The 21,582-nt window shown below is 41.2% G+C and overlaps 2 protein-coding genes across 4 annotated transcripts in view; one reads left to right on the top strand and one right to left on the bottom strand.

The window, feature by feature from the left end:
* phactr3a (phosphatase and actin regulator 3a) overlaps positions 1-10,667 on the top strand; it is a 51,652-nt gene extending 40,985 nt beyond the window's left edge. The window contains exons 6-12 of one of the 3 annotated variants that reach the window (XM_074645156.1): positions 50-300; positions 961-1,114; positions 7,961-8,016; positions 8,887-8,948; positions 9,115-9,255; positions 9,589-9,665; positions 10,120-10,667. In XM_074645156.1, coding sequence (XP_074501257.1) covers positions 50-300; positions 961-1,114; positions 7,961-8,016; positions 8,887-8,948; positions 9,115-9,255; positions 9,589-9,665; positions 10,120-10,135 — 757 coding nt within the window. In that variant the 3' untranslated portion in view covers positions 10,136-10,667. The remainder of the gene's footprint in view (positions 1-49; positions 301-960; positions 1,115-7,960; positions 8,017-8,886; positions 8,949-9,114; positions 9,256-9,588; positions 9,666-10,119) is intronic. The other 2 variants (XM_074645154.1, XM_074645155.1) reach the window with 2 other exon arrangements.
* Positions 10,668-10,735: 68 nt separating this feature from the next.
* Positions 10,736-21,582, bottom strand: part of sycp2 (synaptonemal complex protein 2) — a 32,044-nt gene continuing 21,197 nt past the window's right edge. Inside the window, exons 36-47 of the mRNA XM_074645166.1 lie at positions 20,935-21,079; positions 20,095-20,387; positions 17,968-18,219; positions 17,781-17,814; positions 17,382-17,510; positions 15,335-15,528; positions 14,864-14,958; positions 14,111-14,210; positions 13,914-13,972; positions 12,208-12,286; positions 11,461-11,517; positions 10,736-11,244 (exon numbers count right to left, since the gene is read on the bottom strand). Coding sequence (XP_074501267.1) covers positions 11,188-11,244; positions 11,461-11,517; positions 12,208-12,286; positions 13,914-13,972; positions 14,111-14,210; positions 14,864-14,958; positions 15,335-15,528; positions 17,382-17,510; positions 17,781-17,814; positions 17,968-18,219; positions 20,095-20,387; positions 20,935-21,079 — 1,494 coding nt within the window. The 3' untranslated portion in view covers positions 10,736-11,187. The remainder of the gene's footprint in view (positions 11,245-11,460; positions 11,518-12,207; positions 12,287-13,913; positions 13,973-14,110; positions 14,211-14,863; positions 14,959-15,334; positions 15,529-17,381; positions 17,511-17,780; positions 17,815-17,967; positions 18,220-20,094; positions 20,388-20,934; positions 21,080-21,582) is intronic.

The raw sequence follows: 21,582 nt of genomic DNA, 5'->3' as shown, positions 1-21,582 counted from the left end.
TCAACATTAACCCTATATTCCCCCCCCTCCCTTCCTGTGTCCCCCTCAGTGTGCATAAAGGGTGTGAGCAGGCCTCACCCCCAAGGCTGTGGTGTTCAGACGGACGGCTCTCTCGCTCCTGCAGCTCCGAGAACCAGCGCTCGTCGCCTTTTGGGATCGGCTGCGTCGGAGGCGGAGGGTCCAACTGGCCCAAGAAGGAGGCGGAGGAGAATAAGGAGAACATGCGGCTGGACCAGTGCTTCTCCAACACCTCAGGCCTCCCCAACGACTTGGAAGAGTGGAATGACTCCGTCATCTCTGGTGGGTTCAAGAGCTTAAAAGTATGATTTAACAATGCAGGCGGGAAGCATTTCATTCACACATTTGAAGTTGTTTTTGAAGTTGTTGAAGTTGTTAAGGAGCAGCGTCTCTACCTCAAGCTCCCTCCGGATGTCTGAGCTCCTCACCCTCTCTCTAAGGCTGAGCCCAGCCACCCTACGAAGGAAACTCATTTCTGCCGCTTGTATCCGCGATCTCATTCTTTCGTTCACTACCCAAAGCTCATGACCATATAGGTGAGGGTTGGAACGTAGATCCAATCCAAATTTATTCATAAAGCATATTTAAAAACAACAAAAGTTGACCAAAATGCTGAACAATTATACATAACAAACATAAAAACAACACAATAAAACATTAAGACCAACTTAAAACCAACAGGACATTAAAATAATGAAAGCGTTAAAACCAATAGGAAAGGAAAAAGGATTAAAATAGTCAACTCTAATGCCGAGCCAAAAGCCAAGGAATAAAAGTGCGTTTTGAGGTTTGATTTAAAAACATAGATGAGAGATTCATATAGATCTACATAGTTAAGATATGAAAAGTAAAATGAAAAGAGACACTGATTTTTACGAAGAGTCTACAAAGAATGATAAAAAAGTTTCCTGTGTTAATGCTGCGTGTATGCAATGGTTGCAGGTACACTTCCTCGCAGGCTAAGGAAGGAGCTGCTGGCTGTCAAACTACGAAACAGACCCAGCAAGCAGGAGCTGGAAGACAGGAATATCTTCCCAGCCAGGAGCGACCAGGAGCGCCAGGAAATCCGCCAGCAGATTGAGATGAAACTTGCCAAGTAAGAAATAAAATCTTACCCTACACTGCTGTCTGAGTATCTTGCAAACCCAAGATAGATCTGCTTTTTGCAGGCTAAACCTGTACGCTTAATTGCTTCAATTACGTAACACCCAACAGTAGGAGGAGGAGGTGAGATATAAAATCTGATCTAATCGAATCTGATTGTTTTGCACAGACTTGATTTGTGTTGTGTAATCTGCTTCTGCTCAGAGGAAACTGTTTGGCTATAATTTCTATAAACAGATTCTGCATTCACATGTAGAACTTGTAGGCAACGGGACAAGATTTTGGCATCGGAGGAAGCGTTCTGGTTTCCGTTTATAGTCCGAGTAGTATTGACCGATCATGTTTGAGCAGGCTTCGGTTGAATGCAGGTAAACAGTCCGTGTGGAGAGGATGATAAAAGGTGGAACGCATCGGCCGAAATGCAATCTGGGAACCCACCGACTATCGTCTGATGATGATTCAGCTTTTTATTGGTTTAAAATTAGCTTGTAAACTGGCTACTTGTGAAACAATTCGGTCGTACACGTCGTCTCTCAACTCTAGTCTGGCGTCTCAGGTTGCTAATCAGACCGTAAACAATGAGCAGCGGACAGAAAAGCAAGTCTTGCAAGTTAGCATCGCCCTGGGTTCCCTCGACAAAAAGCCAATGGGATTGTTCCATTGGGTTTTGGATTATTGCAGAAAATAAGCTCTGTGACAAACAAACGTTTATGATACTTAAACCTTTAAGATAATCTTCACAAATAAACACCACTTTTATGATTTTTGAAGTGTAAATGCAATCACCGGAAGTAAAAAGGTAACGTTAGGCTATAAACTAACTACACCACGGTCGCATGAGCGCGAGTATACACAACGAGGCTGTAAAGGAGGACGAGTCGGCGTGATGACGTTTAGTCGTCTCATTTAGCCACTTGTATTCAACCGCCTTTTTTAAGACACATAAAAGCTACAATTCACCAGTGGATATTTATTGATGTATTTTATATTGTAGAACAAAACATTAAAATCTTGTGTTAACCACAGACCTTATTTCAGGCATCTAACTAAAAACACATTGACTTCGAGACGAGGGAACCGGAAGTCCTGAAATGCTAACTCATTTCCAGGTTTTAGGACTCACTCCTGCATCACTCTATAGCCGCTTGCCCCCAGAGGCTTATCCGTCATCAGAGCGATAGCCGACGAGTTCCCAGATTGGTTTGGGTGTAACGCTTTTTACTCAGTCCTCGTATTATATTCCAGAATAGTCTTAACCACTAAAAAAGATTCCCAATGTGGGGAAATGGTGAATCTATTTAAACCAGTGACGCGGCCAAATGAGTAAAGTCACAGAAGTTCTGTGGCGCAAAGAACACACACACGTGTTGAGTTAGTTCCTGGATGCTTCTACAAGCAGTTGTTCAAGTACCGAGCTTCCAGGAAATCTCCCTGTACGAGAGGCACCAGTGATGTTCATGTGCTCCCCTGCCAGGACATTTATAGAACAACTGACTTTTCTAATACAACTGAGAAATGTGCAAAGACTGACAGCAGCAGTCTCGTGTGAAGGTGTCACAAGACCCAAGTTCTTTAACACCAGCGTGTCAAACCGGGGGCACATCACGCCGTTACGTAACCCGCTGTGCAATAACTCACAGCCAGGCACAGAGCGCCACCCACACGTTCTGGAGAACGAGATCTATCGCCTGTCTGTGAGACAACTAAGAATACCGCCTCCATGATCTATTCTTAGACTCACTGAAAGAAAGAACATATTTTAATTGTTATTCATGAAATGTATAGATGTTCACAAGCAAACAGCTTATATAAAAGGTGAGGATGGAGAGCATAACTGCGGCTTGCGTAAGAGCCAGCTGAGTCTGTGTTTTGAGGACGGGGAGGTTCCACTTGTAGCACAGCAGTGAGAGAAGCTGCTTGTTACATAAAGACCTGGTTCTACACAGCACACTGGCTGGGTTCAGTTCATCTTGAATCCATCCTTTTGATTCATACAGAATTAATTAATGATCTCAGGAAGATCAAGGAGGATTCTTAAAGCAATTTGTGTGCTTCGTGCTGATGTTGCTGAAAAACAAAAACGTAATTGTATGCACATGTAAAAAGGCTTCTGGCAGCGGCTCAAGTTTGCTGCTTTGTCTGGAGTTATTATCTGTAAATCTCTTGGCTCTAAATATCTCATTTGAATATGATAACAGTGCCAAGCCTATGCAAGAAAATGCCTTTTCATCCTACAGTGCAGTATGTGTATAAATTGAAGGCTTACTGCACCATTTTTGGAAGGAAATCCTGGCTAAATATAGCTCTGAAGAGGAGGGAAAGAAATCTCATTTCTCCTGGGCATTCACACTGAATGACAAAACAATCCATCACACACCCACCAAAGATTCATTTTTTTCCCGTCCTATCCGCAGCTCACAATCAAAACATTTGCTGCCGATCGAGCAGAAAACGGCATCAGGACGGTGCGGTGGATGACACCTTGTCTGTCCACCGTGTCAGTGATAGATGACCTTTCTATCTTTAGAGACTCCCCGCTGCAGCCGCACTCTGCTGTTTCTAATCTTAGCTCCTGACACTGTTTAATAATGCATCTCCCTTCTCTCCACAAATGTGTTGTCAGGGAGTTATATCAGCAGAAATAATAGGTGTGGGGGGGAAGGAGGAGCAGGTGGGGGTTTAGCTACTGTACTTAAAGGAAGAAAGCTGGGAATGGCCAATTTTATCTCCTCGCACAGTTGGCAGCTGAAATAAAAGTACAGACTGAAAGCCTCTGCCACCCACTCGTTGCCTTTGTATTCCTTTGTTTGGATATTTTATTCCTCCCTTGGCTGTGACATAGTTAGATTTTCTATTCTAACTCATTTTTGTTTGCAGAACATCCAGAGTGGGAAATGGAAACCCTCATGCCAAACAGGCGTTTATGCGTCATCGTGGCATTCTGGGGGATACCTTTCAAAATTATATTAAGTCACATTCCTAAACTCGGATGTAGAAAGCAGTGGGTGAGACAGACGGTGCAGAGTCAATCTGTCGTAGTTGATAATCTCAGTTAGAGCTGTAACGATTTATCGATTACTAATTAATCACCAACTATTTTCATAATCTATTAATCGGTTTGAGTATTTTTTTAAGAAAAAAAATTCCCTGATTCCAGCTTCTTAAATGTGAATATTTTCTGGTTTCTTTCCTCCTCTATGACAGTAAACTGAATATCTTTGAGTTGTGGAAAAACAAGGCATTTGAGGACATCTTCTTGGGCTTTGGGAAACATTTTTCACCATTTTCTGTCATTTTATAAACCAAACAACTAATCGATTAATCAAGAAAATAATCAACAGATTAATCAATACTGAAAATAATCGTTAGTTGCAGCCCGACTACTTATTAGGTTACATTGTGGGATGATATAAGTACGCTATATTGGGTAAAATAGACATTCAGAAAACACTATACTACTATTTTCATTATTGATTAATCTTTTGATTATATTTTTGATTAATAAATTACATTTTGAAAATAAAATGTTAAAGAAGAGTAAAACATGTCCATCATTATGAGCCCGTGGTCACCATTTTCTGACATTTTATAGACCAAACAACTAATCGATTAATCTAGAAATGAATTGACAATTAATCGATAATGGAAATAATCATTAGTTGCAGCAAATAGACCATCTTCTGTCACCTGAGAGCAGCAGTTATACATTTTTATGATTCATGTGGCTCACAAAGGAGACTAAAATGGTGTTAAATATAGATGGTGGTCTCTGATTTATTCAGCTCACCAGCTAACCAGAAAGTGGTCCGTTGCTAAAAATAGCCCCAGACTCTCTATGAAGCCCACACAGCTCTGTGTGCAGTAGTGAAATCCCCATTAAGTGTGTTGCTAGGGAGAAGTGAGAATTTCTGCGGGAAGTCTCTATTGTCTCAAGGATACCGAGTGTTGTTGCTAAGCAACTCGGCGGCCAGGTCAATAATACAGCGGATGGTCGTATTCGCTGGGGCTTTGGAAGTGATTTTCCTGTTTCATCTTGTTTGAGATGTAACACTGTAAGAGCTCTGGGAGCTCTCGGTTTGTTTATCGAAGAGTCGTGAAGCAAAAGAGACGCGTTGGACCGTTTCCCCCATCTGATGAGATTAAAAGATAGTAGCCTAAAAACATGCCTGATCTGATCAAAAACTACTTTAAGAAAAGGGGAACCTCACAGAGAAGAAGGAGGATGAAAAGCAAACAGGAAGAACAAACTCCTACTGATTATGTGCAAAACAATGAAAACGTTCTAATCTCGACCACCTTCCTGATGACTGTGTTCCATTTTTAATCTAATTTCTCAGAAGAGGGAAGTCAAACTATTGCGTTATTCGTCATACTATTCCGGGATGTCTTGTTACTCATGTAATAATTAACACAGACCAGACTGCTTGGCTGTTCTCATTACTGTAGAGATATCTACAAGTGTGATTCTGTGTCCATGCAGCCATCTTTCTCTCCTCTGCCAATGCTGTGATGTAGAAAACAAATCTAAAACAAATGCTTATTACATAATGCAGTTGATGCCTTTTCTGTTTCAACCATCTGTTGTTACACAAATTCTGTTTTAAGTTGGTTCAAGTCCCCTCAGTAAATAGTATTAACTAAAGGCTGAAATTATTTTCTTAGCTATCTATCCAGTGCCCATCTACCCAGTGGTGCACATGACACTGGACCATGTGCTTAGTGGGCGTCCAGGTCTCAGTCCGTGTGACCTAACTTTGATCTTTCACAGGACAGAACTATAAAGAGTCCGGCGTTATCTCGGGTGAGGGGATAAAAGAGCGTCCCGCTGCGTGGCGGCATTCTGTCCTCTCTGTCCTTCCCACCTCTGGAGGTGTGCTGTGGCGTGTGCCACATGGCGTCTGGGGCTGAGCCCTGTTGTGCAGCTCACATTTATTATTTACACAAAGTATGAATATAGTTCACACGTACACGGGACTCCGGGAAAACATTGGATTCCCGAGACCTTTTGGATGCTTTGATGGCGAGGGATCGTGACAGCTTGGAAGTTGAATGCGCGACTGTGTGATCTGAATGTTTAAACTATTAGAGAAAATAAAATATAGCATAGCAAATAATTGGAATTGTATCCGATTTTAAAGCTTCGGTAGGCAACAATCTTTTGGCATCATTGAGCAAAAATTTTATAATAACCTTTCAGCATATTGTAATTCAAGTGTTCTGAGAGAAAACTAGACTACTCCTCCTCATGGCTCTGTTTTCAGGCTTTAGAAAATCTAGCCCGTGACGGGAGACTTTGACCAATCTCAGGTCATTTCACAGAGAGCGTTCCTATTGGCTGTGCTTTGGCTGGTATTTCCTCAACTGATCTCAACATGTCTGCCGGGTCACAAACAAGCCCCCAGGAAGAGCGCTGGTCGTTGATCCCAATTTTCGTAGTGGCCACACGGCGGTACTACAACTTCCATGTCTGTCACGTGATGCCATTGGGCCCAAAAAGACTTTTTCCTATAGACTTACATTGGGAAAGAGATGTCTGTAACTCAGCGGACACTCTAATAACCCTTATTTAAATCATGAGGTCCTAAAAGTTGTAAAACGCACTAATAGCAGAAGCCAGAGTTATTTCCCTTCCTTCGTTCATGTGAATAAGACCCAGACCGTGACGACGGCGTGGCGTTGTGACCCCTGGACCGAGCGGATGCTATTGCTCCATGGGCCCAATGGATGCGGAAGATTGCCGCAAGATCCGGTTACTTTTCCAAACAGAAGTCGAGCCATTTTGGCCTCATGCACCACTGAGCAACTCTCATAGGAATGAACGGGACCGCGCCTCCAATTCTCTTAATACATTCATGGCCATAAACTTTCTAATTTTACAGCTAAACAGTACACTACAAGATGTTTCTGAGAACATCTGAGGAGAGAAATAGGCATTAACGTAACAGAATATGAATTCATATTTGATCAGCGCTGCCTCGTTTGATCGTGGCGCTCAGAGACGGCAGCTTGATGGCAGAATCCAGATCAGCTCTGACTTGTTGTTTTCCTCCGGTGTGTGAAATCCTGTAGATACCGTTAGGAGCACCGGAGGACACAGAGGCACATGATGTTTTTCTGTCTCATGAACTACCGTCAGGATACAGTGACCGTTTTATAAAAATATATATTTTTTGTAATCATATTTGCTCCATTTCTACCCACTGCAGCTTTTACAATATTTTGAATCTATCAAGTATTTCATCCTCTTTTTTAAATAGATTATTTTTCTTCCTTTAAAAAAAACAAACGTGTGTTTTACGTGACTAAAATAAAATGAGCTGGTGCAACAGAGTGTGTAAAGTGAGTGTGCTAGTAGTACCAATAGTACAGCAGGAGGAGGTTGGGGATGCCGTGAGTGGGAGCCTGTTTTGGACCCGCCTCCAGCTCATTATGCATGCAGTAACCGGGGAAACTAGAGGAGTCGCGCCTCGGCAGATCGTCACGACACAGTTCAAAAGCGCCCGTAGAGTCTGAGACGGATAGTAGAGAAGAGAGAGTAACCGAGCAGTGGAGCTCTGACATGCAGCATCTTGAAACCGAAACATAATTTTGGTGGAGAGATAATTTCTCAAAGGAGAGAATCGCGCTTGTTCGACTGTTCCAGATGTGGGGAGCGCCTCTGCAGAAGCAGCACAGCCGCGGTTTGGATGCGAGATGGAGACATAGGGGATTCCTCTCGAGGACGCGCACAGTGAAGAAACTACAGCCGGTTTAAAGAGAGACAGATCAGAGCAGGGAGGAGGAGAGGACAGCTGGGAGTCAGGATGGTTCAAAACGTGGTTCTGGTGTTTCTCCGCAGGAGGCTGAGCCAGAGACCCAATGTGGAGGAGCTGGAGAGTCGGAACATCCTCAAACGTGAGTCTGTCTCCAAACTACCATCTCTCCAAACAACTACTAATACTAACTATCTAAAATATGTGTAAACGCCCTGATATAACCAGTTCAACCCGGGCAAGACGATGCATTAGTGATAGCACAGATTACCTAGTAGTACAGTACATTATTCAGGAGCAGAAGGACGCATGAGTGCACATTTCATCTCTTCACTATGAGCTCTGTTAAAGATACTCTGGCTCTGACTAACCTGCTGTGACTTACATAGTTTTTACTATTAATTTAATTAGATCATGGGTGATGAATCTATGTCTGTTAATCATTTAAATAAAATAATACTCTGTAGTGTAAAGACAGTATATAGACAGTATCTGTAAAGAATGAGTATTATTTTATTTAAATAAAATAATACTTTTAAATAATACTCTGTAGTGTCTTTACACTAGTTATTTTATTCAAATAAAATAGTACTATAAAATAATAAACTGTAGTGTAAAGGCACCAGTGTTATTTAATTTAAATAAAATAATACTATTTTATTTAAATAAAATAATACTATAATACACTGTATTGTAAAGACACTACAGTGTATTATTTTATTTAAATACAATACTATAAATATACTCTGTATTGTAAAGACACTAGAGTATTATTTTATTTAAATAATAAAATACTATAAAATAATACTCTGTAGTGTAAAGACACTAGAGTATTATTTTATTTAAATAATAAAATACTATAAAATAATACTCTGTAGTGTAAAGACACTAGAGCATTATTTTATTTTAATTATTACCCATCAAAAAGATGGGTTCAAGATCAATATATATATAAAATGTTACCTTGTTGATATAGAATGAATTTCTAATTTGTCTGTTTTCCTTTTCCCAGAGAGAAACGACCAGGTAGAGCAGGAGGAGAGGAGGGAGATCAAACAGCGGCTAAACAGAAAGGTACAAAACTGTGTTATTGTGTATTTTCCATATATTTAGAAGCATTTGTTTCTGATAACTAAAACCAAAACAATATCAACCATATGAACACTGTGTGCATGAAGCATTATGGAAACTCTCATAGCAGTCAGCTATAACTGTTTGTCCAATTTCTCGTGTGTTCCAGCTCAACCAGCGACCGACAGTAGACGAACTACGAGACAGAAAGATTCTGATCCGCTTCAGCGACTACGTGGAGGTGGCCAAAGCTCAGGACTATGACAGGAGAGCAGACAAGCCCTGGACTCGGCTCTCAGCGGCAGACAAGGTGTGTATTTGCGTAGAACAAAATAACAGCCATATGTCAACCTCTATGACCTGCCACTAATCACTTGGGACTTATCACCAAAGCAAGTTCACCACTCAGACCAATCTGATTACAAATTCCTCGAATTCTACGACCTTTTGCTTATCAAGACCATTTGCATGCTGCTGTTATCAGCTCATCTCATCAAATCCCCTCTTCTCTTTAGTTCTTTTAGGCTGATTATATTTCCTCTTCCTCCTGCTGTCACTTTTGCTGTCCAGAGGTTGCAGCACCCTGCTGGCTCAGGAAGTACTTAGGGATGCACTAATGTTTTTTTCCTCCTCCTCCCCACAGGCTGCAATCCGAAAAGAGCTCAACGAGTTCAAAAGCACTGAGATGGAAGTGCACGCCTCAAGCAAACACCTAACGAGGTCAGTATTTTAAAGTGTAGTATGCATGTAGTATGGTGGTTTTTGGGAAATCTTGTGTGCTCTATTCTAGGCAGCAGCAGATCTATATTTAGCTCTCCTTGCTCATCCAGAGAGCGCCGCAGAGTTAAATATAGATGGGAGTGCTCGTAAACGGGAAAGGGGGGGTAGGGGGAGGTGTTGTCCTCTGGAGAGCTCCTAGAGAGAAATGATAAAATGCCACGGCGTCCTTGGCTAAGCTTGTTTGGAAAGCGGGGGTCCTTGTTGTGAGTTGTAACAGTTACCCAGAGGGAGGAGAGGATGCGAGTGTACGCGTCCAGCCCTTCAGCACATGTAACGGCTGTGCTAAAAATAGCCCCACAGAACTGATTAATGGCGGCAATAATAGCTGGATGACAAAGGCACCCTCTGCTCTCACGGTTCTACCCTTCACAACACTGCATGTTTGTCTCTCCAGGTTCCACCGGCCATGAAAGCGGCGAGTTTCTTCTGTGAAGAAATGCTGTGAGCATGGAAGTTGTTCCTGAAGCTGAAGACAGTTCAAAGAGCCTGGAGCCTGTTGGTCTTCAGCGCGTCTTTAACATTCTTCCAGCACCCCCTGACGATCATATCACCCGTATGAGGGCGAGGGTGTGGGAGAGACGATGACGGTAATGTTTGCGGCAGTGTGTCCTGGAGACTACTGAATGTCGCCACGTGGAAGCTGGCTGGTGGACTCTCTGACTCTCAGGACGAGAGCGGAAGGAAAAAAAAACAAAAACAATCTTGTCATTCAGTCAGTGTTGTTTTTTTTTGTACTATTTCATGGACTACCTTTGACAAGGCGGTGTGAATCCGTGTAGTGGGAAGAAGTTGTGCATGTGACCAGCTTCACCTTTTCTTAACTGATGAATAATGTGTCACTCGGGCTGTGTAAAGACTGTGCAGTCTGGGGGAGGTGGTATCGGGGGTGAATTTGATATTAACTGTACAGTATGTCAATCTGAATGGGACGTCAATGTCTTCACTGAAAAGAGAAATACCTTTGTAAGCACTACTTGTCTTCAAAATACAAGGTCTTTTTTAAGAATGGCTTATCTCATTTTTTAACAGTTTTATTTTCAATCAGGTTGAAGAGGTTTTTAAAAACAATTGATAGATTTAACAATTTAAATTAATTGGTCTTTTTTTTAGTACTTAACTAACCGACACAAATAAATCAGGAATTTGTATTAAAAATATGACAGAGCCAAAAAAGCTTAATACCTGGACTTACTTTCAAAGAACACTTAAAATTATTGAATTCATAAATTTCGTCAAATAATAAATATCAGAATAACATGACATTTCTAATAATAACACATCAGAATAAACCAAACATCCACGTACAATAAAAGCAGAACCTGGAGCAATCTGAAACCAGCTGAAGGACACAGCGCAGTGTACATCATGTGATGAAATACATAACCTTGTTTATAGTGTAGAGACCATAGAAATAGAATACAGTAGAGACCTTTGGCAGGACTTTGTTCAGCTCATGGCTCCGTCAGGGGAAAAACAACGCATGCATGCCCCTCTTCACACTCTGGAGCTCCCCCTCTTGCTAAGAAAGGCACACAAGCACAAAGAAACCTTCAGGAAAGACACTTAGTTTAATTAAAACCTTACACAACACCATCTGAGTCATAAATTATCTCCAGACTGTGTGTTCAGTACAGGCATTCAAATGAGGATTGTTCTGCTGACACTAAATGAAAGGCCAGCCTAATTGTTCTGGTCTGATCCGCACTGATGGGTTACCTGTGTTGTGTCTACTCACCATCTCGCTGAGGAGTCTGTCCTGAACTGACTTCATGTCTTTTCTTATCAGGCACATCTGGGAACAGCAGGCAGAGTAGCAGAGTTTCAGGGGAGGTAAACATAGAATATGACACAGTAGGATCAAGCAGGGGACGAGTTGACACATGAGACAATGAGATAAGCAAAATGTTATTCAGGCCACTCAGCGAAAAATCATTGGACAAACAGACTGAGAGGTGGAGGTCCTCATCCTCATCCTCATCTGCAACCGCTTATCCCGTTAGGGGTCGCGGGGGGGGGCTGGAGCCGATCCCAGCCGACATTGGGCGAAGGCGGGGTACACCCTGGACAGGTCGCCAGTCCATCACAGGGCTGACACATAGAGACAGACAACCATTCACACTCACATTCACACCTACGGGCAATTTAGAGTCCACAATTAACCTAATCTGCATGTCTTTGGACTGTGGGAGGAAACCGGAGTACCCGGAGAAAACCCACGCTAACACGGGGAGAACATGCAAACTCCACACAGAAGGGTCCCAAGCCTGATTCGAACCTGCAACCCTCTAGCTGTGAGGCGCCAGTGCTAACCACTGCACCACCGTGCAGCCCTGAGAGGTGGAGGTGATATTTAAAAAAAAAGAAGAAAATAGATGAAACCTGAACTCTGGATTTACACAACTAACTACAAGTCTAACACTTGGGCAACACAACGGAGCAAATATTAGATGTGAGCTGTGAAGTTTAGGCCGGAGGATCACACCTGGGATGTGAATATTCTCTCCTCGTACTCCAAGCTGTGGCACACGTTATTCTGGAGGGCTTTCTTCAGGGCCTCATTTCTGGAAGGAACAGACAAGACGGTGACACGACCAAACGAGGGAGAGGTTGAAGAAGGTGGGAGAACACAACAGTTCAAGGTTAAAGGAAAAATTTAAATATACTGTGGGTTTAAAGGGGAAAAACTGATTATCTTTAAAATGCACCATTTCTTAAAATGGTGATTGATTCTCACCAATTAGAAAGTCCACCACTGGCCTCCCACATTACTAACATTGACTACGTTTACATGCACCAAATATTCAGTTTTTGCCATTATTCCGAGAAAGACAATATTCCTAATAAGCTGTTTACATGCAGCCGTGCATACTCTGATTAACGTAGCGGACTTGTACAACCGTGCGAACACAGCCTCCCTAATTCATTCCTTCAACCACCTTCTTGAAAAGGTCGACGTTGCGACATTTGCGCATTTCCAAAAGCCTGTTGATATCCAAGTCTTTTATATTGTTTAAGAGTAGGTGTGTTTCTCCTTCTGACCAGAAATGTGGGCTTTTCTTTTGGGCATGCATCTCTGCAAAGTGTCGGCCAGTTGGTTTATGTACAACGCCTGAACAGGCAAGAGGCCGTGTTTACAATGTGCAGGCTGTATACATGTCCAAAGTACGCTCCTAAACCGGAATAATATCGCCATATCCCACATGTCTTAATCGGAAAATGCTCCAAACAGAATAAGGCCCAATTCAGATTATCCAAACAGAATATGCTATTTACATGACCCGTATCAAATTGAGAATGTTGTCATATTCTGAATAATTGTGGAATATTAGTATGCACGTAAACGTAGTCAATGTCTGGTAAAGCAGAACGATGTTTATGGATGTGGAGATTAGAAGCATGGATCTGATCAAGACTGAAGAAAATGTTCTAGAGTTTTTGGGCATTTATGTGAGTCGCCGAAACAAAGCAGCTCACCAACCGAACACTTCTTCGTGGTGCTTTTCAGCAAAAGGAACTGAGAAACTAATACAGGAGGAACAATGAATGGGGTCTACTCAAAAACTGCTTATTTTTTTTAGCAAAGTCAGACAGAGGGATTATTTGATTCTCCTGATCTTGTCAAGTGAAGAAAAAAATGTTGAAATCCTAATTTTCTGACCAGCCTCCTACATGTATGACAGGACTGGATCATAGGTGTTAATTTAAGCATAGCGAAAGGGGTGGGGTTATTGATGAATCTGGGTTCTCTGTATTAACACAAAAATCAAGTACTTTCCATTCACTTTGCTTTGATTGTGAGGAACCTGGGTATAACAAGATGGCCCTTTGCAGTCAGGGCAGCAGTGCCTTGCTGGATAATGGTAGGGAAAAGCTTACTAAATAAACAGTGAACTCAGTGTAGTCATATGAAGAAACACTGGCCACATCCCTCCAAAAATAACTTAGAGTACATACAGTATCTATCTCATGATAATAAGCCTGAGGAAGAACTTATTTTTTCAAGCTTTTTTAAATCAATGCTCCATCAAATACACAAGTGTTATTCATACACAATATTTGGGTACAAGCCTGTGGGAACAGCATTGATCAGAGTGTGGCACGAACAGGGGAAGCATCGAACTAACAATATGGCTCTTTCAGTGCTCACACAAACACACACACTAACTAAAGGTTAAGTCTAAATTTCACCTCACGGTTCCTCGCTCCCGGTAAGAATGGAAAGACACGGTCTGCTTTTTCCAGTACGTCTGTGAGAGAACAAACACTGATCAAAAACTGGTCAAATCAACATCAAGAACATATTTAGTGACTATCACATTTGTCAGAATATTGTATGGTGGGATAGAGAGAGAGAGTGAGAGTGAGACAGAGCCTGAGTGACATACGGTCAGGTCTTTCTCCATGTTTTTAAGCACATTGTCGTCTTGCTCCAGTTGGTGGATCTCTTCTAAGAGGACCTTCCGAACCTGTTCAAGCTTCTGAGTTCTGTACAGAGGAGAGAGGATTAAAGAGGTAAGTGGAAATCTAAAATGTAAAGCAGATAAAAAAAATAAAAATACAATGCATTTTCAGATTGCAGGAAGGCAGAACACTGTAGACTTGGAGGCCGTAAAACACACAAGTACTTATGTAATAACAGAGAAACAGGCTTTTACACGCTGGCAGCATTTTTTCGTAATAATTACATATCAATTTATTGTTTTTGTTTCACACAGAACGCGAATATTACGAAAAAGGGACGTAATTTTTTTGGGAACGGCAAACTTTATGACTCCTTTCAACCATGAGAAAGGCAGCACAGACCAGATCAACTCCTTCTGTTCTTACCTTTCACAATAAAGATTAATATTCATATAATATTTGCAGGCGAGTATTTGGCATTTTTGAGTTGTTTATTCATCACGCCCCCTGTGTGTAAAGGCCTTAAACTTTGGGACTGCTTTGGGAAATGAATACTGACTGTACAGTTGTTGTCCCTAAGGACCACATTGGTGGGGAAACTAGCCATCAAATGAAGCTACAGTATATCTTGATGGTAAAAAGCATCAAATGTGCATATTTTGTTTTGTAATCTATTACCTAATATGAACAGTGGATGGAAATGTTGGCCTTACAACGCTAACTACATAATAACTGACCTGTGTTTGGTAACTTGCGTGTTGAAGGAGGAGACGTGTTGCTGGGCGGTCTTCAAAGATTGCTTGCTGAAAACCTCCACCATGCTATAACGGTTCTGAATACAAACACATTTAATAGATTAGAGGTTCAGCTGGGCCATCATTTAACAACATTCATTGGCTCAGGATTATGAAAACAAAACTGACAGGAGATACAAAGTGCTCAAGAGAAGTTATGAGAATATGTTAAGTCTAAAAATCAGTCACTGCTTTCTCAAACACACAGGGGTACACCCTGGACAGGTCGCCAGACTATCACAGGGCTGACACATAGGGACAGACAACCATTCACGCTCACATTCAAGGTCACTACACTTAATACAAAACACATTATTTTCAGTGGTGTTAAGTGTCTTTTGAATTTCCTTCAGAAAAAGGCAGATTCTGTTTCCTTGTTGACTATTTAAATGTGTAATTATGTTTGCGTCCAACCTGAAACTTCTTCTTCAGCTCTGAGCTGAACTGCTGGCACAGGTTACTCGGGTTTACATCAATTTTTGGCAGCTTGAAATCCTCATCCGTGTCCATGTCTCCGTCCTCCACTTCAGCCTCCCAGTGACTGGAGCTCATTGTGTGGGAAGAAGACATCACGCGGCTGACATCAGCCTCAGCAGGCACATTAGCAACTGAGGGCAACAGACAGACCCACTGATACGTTAGTGTTTTCTTTGATAACTAAAACAAGAAAGCATTGAAAACATAAATGTCTTCACTGTTTTGGCTATTCTACAAGAAATATTTTGCTGTTGGTATAGAGTTATATATAATTTAATACAGTGGTTCTCAACCTCAACGGGGTCGCAATTACATCGCATTAAATCGCTTGTACCATTGATATAATTTGCCTTAGAATAGATTTTATTGAGTGTGCAAGCATATGATTTTTTGATGGGGGATTTCCGGCGGGTCAGGTGGGAGAGGAAAAGTCACAAAACGCATCAGAAATCCACAGAGCCTGGAGCATATTTGACAACGCCTACACGCTAGCTATTCAAATTAAACAAAATTGTCATCACAAACAAACAAAGCATTATTATTTAGCCTCACGGCGGGTGTGGGGGGTGACAGAACAAATCCTCGAAAAGGTTGCGAAACACTGTTTTAATATATAAAAATGTATCTCACATGCAACTATTACATTATGTTTTATTCTAAGACAACTTAACCTTTGTGCTTTTTTGGCATTTCCAATGGTGACTGCCCAACAACAGTCCCAGAACAGGACTCTGATCACAAGATCTGTTCCTTGACGAATCACTTGACACTGACTGTGATGTCTAGTAAAAACTGTGGAAAGTGTACCTTTGCTGTGAGTTGTGTCTCTGACAGTCTTATTCTTGATATTCTGATATTCTTCCGTTTTTCTTTCCTTCGCAGCTTTGAAAGTTCTTTTCTTTGGCCTGCTTTCCTCTTCTTCTAAACTACTCTGCTCTCCCCATCTCTGGGCCTGACCACGAGGCTTGGTTGCTGAAACGATGAAGAAATATGTGTATTATCCCACATAAGAGTTATTGACAATATTAGAGGTAAAACAATGACAAATGTTCATGTTTTAGTTAGGGCTGTCGAAGTTTACGCGTTAATAACACAAATTTGTTTTAACACCACTAATTTCTTTAACGCATTAACGCAATTTGCAATTTTAAGGTTGCAGTGGGCTCAGTTTTAAAGCTAGAGTGAAGATACTGGCATCATATGAAACTAGAAAACCTAAAGAATTCATTGGTACCAACTATGTCATACCAGCATGAGGTTAAATAACTTTTAAATACCAATACATTTTGGTGAGGAAAAACTGGTATGGCCATTTTCAAAGGGGTCTCTTGAACACTGACCTCAAGATATGTGAATGTAAATGGGTTCTATGGGTACCCACGAGTCTCCCCTTTACAGACATGCCCACTTTATGATAATCACATGCAGTTTTGGGGCAAGTCATAGTCAAGTCAGCACACTGACACACTGACAGCTGTTGTTGCCTGTTGGGCTGCAGTTTGTATATTTTTTTATGCTAAATAAAGTACCTGTGAGGGTTTCTGGACAATATTTGTCATTGTTTTGTGTTGTTAATTCATTCCCAATAATAAATACATACATACATTTGCATCAAGCAGCATATCTTTCCACTCCCATGTTGAGAAGAGTATTAAATACTTGACAAATCTCCCTTTAAGGTACATTTTGTTAACAACAGTTAAAAAATGTGCGATTAATCATGATTAACTATGGACAATCATGTGATTAATCGCAATTAAATATTTTAATCGATTGACAGTCCTAGTTTTAGTACCTAACACTCTCTTTTGTATGAATTGCGTCGCATATGTATATGTTTTTCAGGTTTGCATGTGGATTTCTCTGCAAGAGAGGCACTGATTTCTCAATAGATATTATTCTACCACGACATTTGGAAATGTTATTCTGGACTGAAGTTGCTCAGCAACTAACTGTTAACTAGCAGTGAAGTAATGTGTCTTACAGGACTTGAACAACTTCCTTGGTTTCATCCGAGGAGAACGCAGCCCTCTCATCTTGCTTTTCTTCCTCTCTTCTTTCTCATCTTCCTCAGAATTACTGGATGAGGAGATGTGGCGCTTGCGACTGGGTCCTGTAACAACAACCAGCAGTTTTAATACATTAACCAGTATACAACTGGTTCTTAACACAGGGCTTTCCTCTAAAGCAGAACAGTGATTTGACCGCGGAGCCCCATTAGATGGAACTCATACTCATAATGACTTAATTACATTAAATGTAATTTTTATACTGAATTGTAAAGTTGTTTGGGTGTAGAGGTGACCTAGCTGTGGGGTTATACATTATAGCGACTGGTAAATCCATTGTGCGCCTGTCAAGTTGAACACAAAAGGTCTTTTACCTGAGAAAAGGTCTCGGCCTGAAGATGGTGTTTTCTGTCAGGATGGACAGTAATGCATTAGGCGTTTGTTTGATCGGCTAAAGCTATTTAAAAATCAACTCTTTCAGTGCTCTCATCCATCTGAGATTGTGTCCATCTGATTATAATGAATCAATCGTTCATAAAACAAAGTGTGGAAAAGCCCTACCTCTGTTTTAAGAGCAGCAGTGGGACTGTCCTTAGTGGATGACAGGCTCAGTGAAACCCAGGATGCTGAAGACACTTTACTATAGCCATAACGGCTCCCATGGTTGACGGTGTCTTCAGGGAACGGAGAATCGGGAGGAGAGGGCATGGACGGCTTGTCCAGCTCGAGGAGTGTGGATGTCAACAGGGGTCGAGCGGACAGAGACAAAGGAGACTGAGTTGCTGAGGGTAGACGCTGCTGGATTGGACTTATCTGGAAACAAAGAGGGACAGAAAGTGATGAGAAAATGATGGACAAGAAGAAACATGGGCACTCATTTAATGGCCATCTAATCACCGTGGCCTGTCATAGATTGGGGACAGTAAAATGAAAGAGACATTTTCAAGAATGCATTAAGAGGCACAGATGAAGTGTTGCAGCGCTATTATCTGCTCTGCCTTGAGTTAAATAGGTCATTTCAATCATGCTACTTAATCACTCAGATCATCATGTGCAATTCCGACATTTTGTACGTGATTATATGATGTATTTTTCAGGGAAAGTTGAATCTCTCAAAAGGCTACTTTGGACTCATGGTTACACACACATTTACACCTTACAGTGGCTTGGTATAATAACCTCAGACCTCTAATGCAGATTGTTAAAGCGGGGTCTGTATAACTCTGCCAGGTAGTCCACGAAATATTTACTATAAATTATATAATTGTACTGTATCATTAAAAAGTACATATCTACAGATGGGGACCATTTGCGCCATTAAAAAAAGCACATTGTGTCCATTACTCCCACCCATGTTAGCTTTAGGCCAATAAAAACGCTGATATGATTATGACACATCACGTCAATCTGTCATCAATCAGTCACTTCACTAACTCTAACACAATTTGAACAAAAAAGTATATTTCTAAAAGAAGTATGAAGATGATCAAATTGAAATTCTGTTTATCACTATGAAACAGGTCTCAAGTATTTAGGTTGAAAAGTTTTAGAATACGAGTAGTTCTAATGGCTTTTAATGTTACCCCTAACAACTGTTAGCAGTTGAGGGTTTGGTAGATTCAATGTAACCAAACTGCTCTAAGAGAGAATCTCAAACCTTTTGATTGCTTTCTGTGACCACATTTTCTCAGCTGGCCTGGGAATTTCAACCAGCAATGTTTAGGGTACAGTACGTACTTCTTTAAATTCTTGGTTACTGTTTATGAGCGCCTTCAGTTGTATAATATTTCACAACTCCATTCATGTCACTCTAGTGATTCTCACATGAAGATGTTAAATACCAGGGAACTCCCCGACAGTCATTTGAGCTGATGATGACTGAGGTAGTTAAACACTTTTAAGATAATTTATTTTAGTTGCTATTAGGGCTGTCAATCAATTAAAATATTTAATTGCAATTAATCGCATGATTGTCCGTAGTTAATCGTAATTAATCACACTTTTTATCTGTTCAAAATGTACCTTAAAGGGAGAAAAGTAAAGTATTTAATATTCTTAGTGGGGGTGGACAAGCTTTCTTTATGTAAATGTATGTATATATTTATTATTGGAAATCAATTAACAACACAAAACAATGAGAAATATTGTCCAGAAACCCTCACAGGTACTGCATTTAGCATAAGAAATATGCTCAAATTATAAACGGGTAAACTCAAGCCCAACAGGCAACAACAGCTGTCAGTGTGTCAGTGTTCTGACTTGACTATGACTTGCCCCAAACTGCATGTGATTATCATAAAGTGGGCATGTCTGTAAAGTGGAGACTCGTGGGTACCCATAGAACCCATTTACATTCACATATCTTGAGGTCAGAGGTCAGAGGTCAAGGGACCCCTTTGAAAATGGCCATGCCAGTTTTTCCTCACCAAAATTTAGTTTCATATGATACCAGTATCTTCACTCTAGCTTTAAAACTGTGCCCGCTACAACCATCAAAATTGCAAGTTGCATTAAAGAATTTAGTGCGTTTAAACAAATTTGCATTAATGCCTTATTATCACGTTCATTTTGACAGCCCTAGGTATTATGCTACATAAAAAAAATCTTGAATGTGATTGAAAACCTTTAACTAATAATTCATATATGGCCCTGAGACCTACATAAGGTGTCAGAGAGGTGCTGTTTTACCTCTGCTGCACTGGGTCCAGTGGGAGCACCGGGTGCAGGGATCAATGAAGGGAGAGAGGCTACAGACTGGATGGATCGAGTCTTGGATGAGCCGTGCTTCTTCTCTGCACTGTAGAAAGAGGAGGGCCTGAAGTGTCCTTTGCTGCTGGCTGCGGAGCGAGGTTTGGGTAGCAGCAGGATTGGCGAGGGGGTGTCTTTGCAGGGAGGGTCGGGGGAGGCAGGGAGTAGGGATCCCCGCGGGGTGAGGAGAGGGGAGCAGGTCAAACCCAAGGTTGGGGCTGACCTCTCGGCAGCTGTGAAGGTCCAAAATAAGCACAGATGTTGAAGCAGCTGGCCTCAGACGTTGAACAGAGTAGGAGGTCAATATATACATGCTTTTCTAAATATCAATTTACAGTTAAGAGGTTGGGGAGCAATAGGGTCATTTATGTAACAGTTTTAAAACGTTCTGCATAAAAGGTGAGAGGGAAAGCAAAATATTACACACAATGTTTTACATTTTTTAAAGGTTGATATAAAATATCTCATGACTGAAATTTAGCAGGCCAAGTAAAGGCTTTTACATACAATAGGTGCAACAACAAAGGCCACATGAGGACTTGACTGAGATGAAGTCAGGCCCCCCATCAGCTTAAATAATCCCCAAAGGCAGGTGCCTTCATTTACCCTTGAGCTAGTTAAATAAACATGCCGTATCGCTAAGTGAAAACCAAACCTTATCTTGCTATACAATCTTTTCAATGATGGGAAACAAGTTTCAAAAGTGTCAAGTAAGTATGTGGCCACTATGAACAAAAAAAGTCAAATGTTATCGACAGTAACTGTTGGTGAGTGTCTTACATCTCATCTTCTCGATGAAAGGAGGGGATGGACAGAAAGAGGTCTGTCGGGCAGCCCAGGAATCCTTCAATCCATTCATCTGTTCTTGGGCATTTTTCTTATTTAACTTTGAAGTTTCTGGAAGAACATTCTCAGGCCTCTGCTGCTGAAAAGCAAAGTGTTTCTGTTATACATCAACAAGCATGAAAGCGAATGTTTACATTCAGGACCATGGCTCATTCTGAGTTTAATAGCTAAAAAGTAACATCTTGGTATTTTTTTTTCACATTTTGATGTTAAATGATACACAGCAGGGGGTTTCAAAGTCTGAGAGTGTGGACCCCCCACTCAGACAAGGCTGGAAAAAAGAGCCCCCCTCACCCCGCCTTTGCATTCTTGCTTAGTTTCGCTAAGTTCCTGGATGCCTATGGGATCATGATTATGTTATTTGATTCCAAAGACACTCAACAATTGAGACGAGATAGCTTAAAATTGCTGTTTGACATAACTTCAGATGACGGCAAATACATAAAAAAGGTCTGCCCTAAGGCCTTTATTAGTTTGACTCTGGGAAAGTCGGTAAAACAGTAAAATTCCCCAAAACTACTCTATCTGAACTATCTCTTTAACCAAATCCCACACATTTAGCAGAGTTTAACTAAAATTTTC

The sequence above is a fragment of the Sebastes fasciatus genome, chromosome 8 (assembly GCF_043250625.1).
Source record: "Sebastes fasciatus isolate fSebFas1 chromosome 8, fSebFas1.pri, whole genome shotgun sequence".
Taxonomy (NCBI): domain Eukaryota; kingdom Metazoa; phylum Chordata; class Actinopteri; order Perciformes; family Sebastidae; genus Sebastes; species Sebastes fasciatus.
The sequence above is the reverse complement of the archived record's forward strand: the minus strand, read 5'-3'. Positions and strand labels throughout refer to the sequence as shown.